Raw genomic sequence first — 5,406 nt, forward strand, 5'->3', positions numbered from 1 at the left:
AGCGGACACCTTCGGTTTCTCCTTCCTCTAAAACGATGACAGAGGCAGAAATGCCCCCTCTGCCTCTCCCCGACCCCAGCTCAGCCTCCGCGTTTATTTTTAACTCTCCTCGCGGCCGATATCTCTCTTGGCCGTATTAAAGCCCGATGGAGTTGTAATTAATTTTTCCCTCTCTATCATAACTTCTCCCATCCTCCTCTCCCCGCCGCTCGCCGCGTCTCTATTTCCCTCCGTATCGATCCGGACGACACCGTTTGTTTTTCTCCCGTTGTTGAATCCATCCGTCCGTATGGGCGCCCACTCCTATCGCTGCGGCGGTGTCACTCGTGGGGGTTCCCAACCCCGCAAACGCTGCTTTAATTAATTCATCCCTCCTCGAAGCGCGGCCTTAAACCCTTAAACCCGGCTGGATGTGGGCTCGGAGCCCTTTTTCCCAGCGGATCGTTGTGGGGAAAGTTTCCCGTTAAGAGATCCCCTATATAAAAGCTTTTCTCCCTCCGAGCCCGCAGCGCTGTGGGGTTGGAGGTTCCCAAAGTTCTCCGCCGCCGCCCGGAGCCCCGCGGCCCGCACAGCCCCCAGGGCCGCCCCGTCGGGGGGGGACGGAACGGAGCGGGGATCGGCACCGAGCGGCCCTCATCGAGGGGAAACGCCGCGCTTCTCGAGCTAAGCGCCGTAATTAATGCGATGAATCAATTAATTTGACTTTTATCGAGTCGAAGAAAAAGCGCAACAAATGAAACAAGGGGGAACGGAGTTTGGTCTTTCTCCTCACTTTTACACCGGGGAAAGCGATGCGGGACGGGACGGGGGGGAGGGGGGGCAGCGGGAGGGAGCGGAGTGCGGGGGGGTGCGGGGAGGAGATGGGGAGGGGCGGGGGGGGGCGGGAGGTCCGGGCGGGGGGGTGGGTGGTGGATGATTTTATTTTATTTTATTTTATTTTATTTTATTTTATTTTATTTTATTGGGTTTGAGTCTGGTTTTTCTTTTTTATTTCCTCTTTTTTTTTTTTTTTTTTTTTTTAACTTTTTTCCCTTTATCTCTTTTTTTCTTTTTCTTTTTCTTCTTTTTTCTCTTCTCCTTTTCTTTTTTTTCCCCCTTTTTTCGTCTTTTCTTTCTTTTATTCCTTTTCTCTTCGTTTTCTTTTTCTTTTTTTCTTTTTTCTTTCATCTTCCTTCCCTTTCTTCCTTTCTTTTTTTTTACCATTTCTTCCTTTCTCCTTCACCTTCTTTTCATTTTTCTTCCTTTCTTTTTCTCCCTTCCTTCTTCCGTATTTTCTTTCTCGTTTTTCTTCATATTCTTCATTTCTTCCTTTTTTCTTTTTCTCATTTTTTCTTTCTTTTTTTCTTCTTTTTTTTTTTCATTTTTCTTCTTTTCTTCCTTTTTTTTTTTCTCTTTTCTTTCTTCCTTTTTTCCCCCTCTTCTTTTCTTCCTTTTTCCCCCCTCTTTTCTCCCCCACAGCCTTTCCTCACCCACCCACTCCCCTCCCGCACCATTCCGTCTCCGTATTCCCTCTCAACCCCACCACACATGCGGCCGCCGCACCACCGCGGCCACCACCGCAGCCACCGACCGCGCAGAGCCGGGATCGCTCCGCAGCACCGCCGGGGCTGAGCGGACAGAGGGCGGCCGGGCCCCCCCCGCCCGGGCCGGGGCTTACCTGGGGCCGCGGCAATGCGCTCCTCGCATTCACCCACACTCCCTCATTTCCTACTTTTTCATATGCTAACGTTCTCAATGATTAAGTCGTTAACACCTCTGGGGAAAAACAAAATAAAGAAGAAGGGGAGGGAGGAGGGGGGGAAATGAAAGAACAAAAAAAAGAAGAGGAGGGGAAAAAAAAAAGAAATAAAATCGGAAAAGAAAAGATAGGGGGAAAAAAAGGAAGAAAAAAAAGGGAAAAAATCAGGAAAAAAAAAAAATAAGGAGAAAGAAAAAAAAAATCAGGCGAAAGGCTTCTTTATTTATCATTCCCTTCTGTTATTTTACGTCTTTTTTATTTCTCCCTGCAACTAATCTCACAGATTAATCAATGGCCACCTCCGAAGCTCCGCTCCCCGCCGCCGCTGTTGGAAAAGCCCGAACGGCCGCGGGAGCGCGCAGAGAAGCGCCGTGGGAGCGCGGCCCCGAGGCTGCGAGCGCTGCCAGCGCCGCTCCGGGCGCGGCGGCCCCGACGGGGCGGACGGGCGGAACGGAGCGGAGCGGCCGCGGCTCTTTGTCGACGGCGCGGCGGCACTCGGAGTTTTGCGTGACTTCACGGCGGGGAGCCCGACGTCACGCGGCCACGTGACGCCGCCTCCGAGTATATCTTTAACGGGAAAGTAATCTATCAGGCAGTCCGGCCCGCCGCGCCGCGCCGCCGAAGTGCCGAGCGAGGCCCCGCGCCGCCCCGCGGCCTCTGCCCCCCGCCCCGCCCGGCTGCGGGACCTCCCTCCCTCCGCCGAGGGGGCGACCGACCGACGACAACAACAACAACAACAACAACACCGCCACCGCCACCAAAAAAAAAAAAAAAAAAGAAGATTTCTCAAAAAAAAAAAAAAAAAAGCAAAGCAGAGCACGCAAAGCGAGGAGCGAACGGCGGAGCGGTGCGCGGCGGCGGAGGGGCCCGCGGGCGCGGAGCGGTGGAGCGGAGGGGCCCCGCGGGCGGCGGGCGGGAGGCAGCGGCGCCGCCCGAGCCCCGATGCCCGGCGGCCGGAGCGGGGCGCGCAGCCGGAGGTGACCGGGGGGGATCCCCGGGAGCGGAGCGGGCGCGGCCCCCCCATGCCCCGCGGGGACGGCGCCGCGGGCGGCAGCGGAGCCGCGCGGGTGTAGCGGCCCCGCGCTGGGGGAGAGGGGCGCGGGGGCGGCCCGCGGAGCGGGGATGACTCTATCGGGCGGCGGCAGCGATATGTCCGGCCAGACCGCGCTGGCGGCCGAGGACGTGGATATCGACGTGGTGGGCGAGGGAGACGACGCGCCGGGCAAGGACGGGGACGGCGAGGCCCGCAGCCCCGCCGCGCTGCCGCGGCTGCCGCTGGACGAGGCGGCGGAGCCCGGCGAGCCGGGAGCGGGCGGCGAGAGCGGCAGCAGCGGCAGCGGCAGCCCGGCCCCGGCGGGCCCCGAGGGCGGCAGAGGGGGCGGCGGCGGCGGCGGCGGCGGCGGCGAGGAGGGGGCGAGCGGCGCGGGAGCGGCGGCGGCGGCGGCGGCGGGGCAGAGCAAGCCGAAGAGCAGCCTGGTGAAGCCGCCCTACTCGTACATCGCGCTCATCACCATGGCCATCCTGCAGAGCCCGCAGAAGAAGCTGACGCTCAGCGGCATCTGCGAGTTCATCAGCAACCGCTTCCCCTACTACCGGGAGAAGTTCCCCGCCTGGCAGAACAGCATCCGCCACAACCTCTCGCTCAACGACTGCTTCGTGAAGATCCCCCGCGAGCCCGGCAACCCGGGCAAGGGCAACTACTGGACGCTGGACCCGCAGTCCGAGGACATGTTCGACAACGGCAGCTTCCTGCGGCGGAGGAAGCGCTTCAAGCGGCACCAGCAGGAGCACCTGCGGGACCAGACGGCGCTCATGATGCAGGGCTTCGGCGCCTACGGGCTGGCCGGGCCCTACGGCCGCCCCTACGGGCTGCCCCCCGGCGCCTACCCGCACCCCGCCGCTCTGCAGTACCCCTACATCCCGCCCGTCGGGCCCATGCTGCCGCCCGCGGTGCCGCTGCTGCCGTCGGGCGAGCTGAGCCGCAAAGCCTTCAACGCGCAGCTCGGGCCCAGCCTGCAGCTGCAGCTCAGCAGTTTGGGGGCGGCGGGCTCCATCGTGAAATCCGAGCCCAGCAGCCGCCCCTCGTTCAGCATCGAGAACATCATCGGCGGCCCCGCCGCCAGCTCGGCGCCCAGCGCGCAGACTTTCCTGCGGCCGCCCGTCACCGTGCAGTCGGGCCTGGTGGCCCACCAGCCGCTGGCGTTAGCCAGGACCACCGCGGCCATCGCGCCCATCCTCAGCGTGCCTACCAACATCATCGCGGGGCAGTTCCTGCAGCCCCCCGCCGCCGTGCAGGCCAAGTGGCCGGCGCAGTGACCCCCGGAGCGGTGACCCCCGGCACGGTGACCCCCCCGGACGTATCTCTGGGAAATGGCGGAGGTCGCTTTCGGGGTTTTTATTTTTCTAACAGAGGCGAAGTGACGGTCGCGTTTAGGAGCCGGGAGGGCTTTCGCTTTTTTTGAAGGTTCCGGCGCTCCGAGCGGTTTTATCTGAAATAAGCGAACGAACGGGGAAAAAAAAAATGTATAAAAATATTAATAATAAGCGGGGGAAATTTTAAATATTAAACGAAAGAACAACAACGAAAAAAAAAAGAATTTTGGAGGAAAAAAAAAAAGGAGGAAAACGCTGTCGTTCTATTATAGAAGTCTGTTTATATATGAATGAATATATGTATTCTAAATGTTATCCCTTCGTGTTGTACACAACTTTGTAAATAAATTTTTCAAACGCTCCGCCCGTGTGCGTGTGCGCGCCGACACCGCGGCACTGCGCTGCGCTCCGGAGCCGCCGCTCTGCGCGTAACATCCGCGCAACCTCCGCGGGCAGCGCGCAGCCGGTCCGGTTCTGCCCCCGCTCCTTTCCAATCGCCTCCTAACAAACCCAAATTCCGATCCCCGGGCAGATTGGAGGGATCCGATCCGCTCCTCGTTGTGGTTTTATTAGTGTTTATTGTTATTTATTATTATTGCTATTATTTTGATTTTTCTTTTTCTCCCCTAATTGTAGGGATTTGCCGAAGCCCAACGCGCTGCGCCGGACCGTCCCCCTTCCCGTCCCCAACCGGAGCGCTGCGGTGCGGCTTTGGCGGCTGTTTCTGGGCGAAATGGCTCTCAGGAAAGCTTGGGGCGATCCGAGAGTCCGCGGTTTCCATTGCGGGAGGACGGCATCGCGGAGCGGCGGCACGGCGCGGAGCTTTCGTTTGCAGCGCCGAGTGCCGGGGAGCGGCTCCGCGGAACGGGAACGGCCTTTTTTAGCTCGTTCCGAAGGGGCGGCCGCGGGATGGAAGAAAAAAAAAAAAAAAAAAGCAAAAACCCACGACATTTATGTGCGGTTTTTGTGGCTGAAATCACGGCGGTGCTCAGAGCCGGATTCGGTCAGCGCTGCTTTGGCCGTCGCGAGTTTCGTTTTGGCCGCGTTCATTTTCCGCCCCGATAAATCCGCGGTGTTCGTTTTGGGACGGGGAGTGCGGGAGGAGCGGGACGGCAGCTCAAAACAAAAGCAAAGTGTCGTCGGCTCTGCCGCTGAGCCGTACGCGTTATTTCTCCCCGAGTCAACCTTCGCACCTCCGCACATCCCCTCCGAAACACACCGCGCGGCTCCGCCAACTCGGGAACGCTTCGGCGGTGGCGGCGGCGCTGCGGGAACGGGGTCGAACGCTGCGGGAA

At 59.4% G+C, this 5,406-nt stretch overlaps 1 protein-coding gene across 1 annotated transcript; it reads left to right on the top strand.

Annotated features, from left to right (window-relative positions):
* Window positions 1–2,662: 2,662 nt before the first annotated feature.
* Window positions 2,663–5,020, top strand: FOXD3 (forkhead box D3). The gene has a single exon (XM_031604736.2). It carries the CDS (start codon window positions 2,861–2,863, stop codon window positions 4,052–4,054), a length of 1,194 nt encoding a protein of 397 aa, XP_031460596.2. The 5' UTR covers window positions 2,663–2,860; the 3' UTR covers window positions 4,055–5,020.
* Window positions 5,021–5,406: the final 386 nt, after the last annotated feature.

This window comes from Phasianus colchicus, chromosome 9 (assembly GCF_987193195.1).
Source record: "Phasianus colchicus chromosome 9, bPhaCol1.hap1.1, whole genome shotgun sequence".
Taxonomy (NCBI): domain Eukaryota; kingdom Metazoa; phylum Chordata; class Aves; order Galliformes; family Phasianidae; genus Phasianus; species Phasianus colchicus.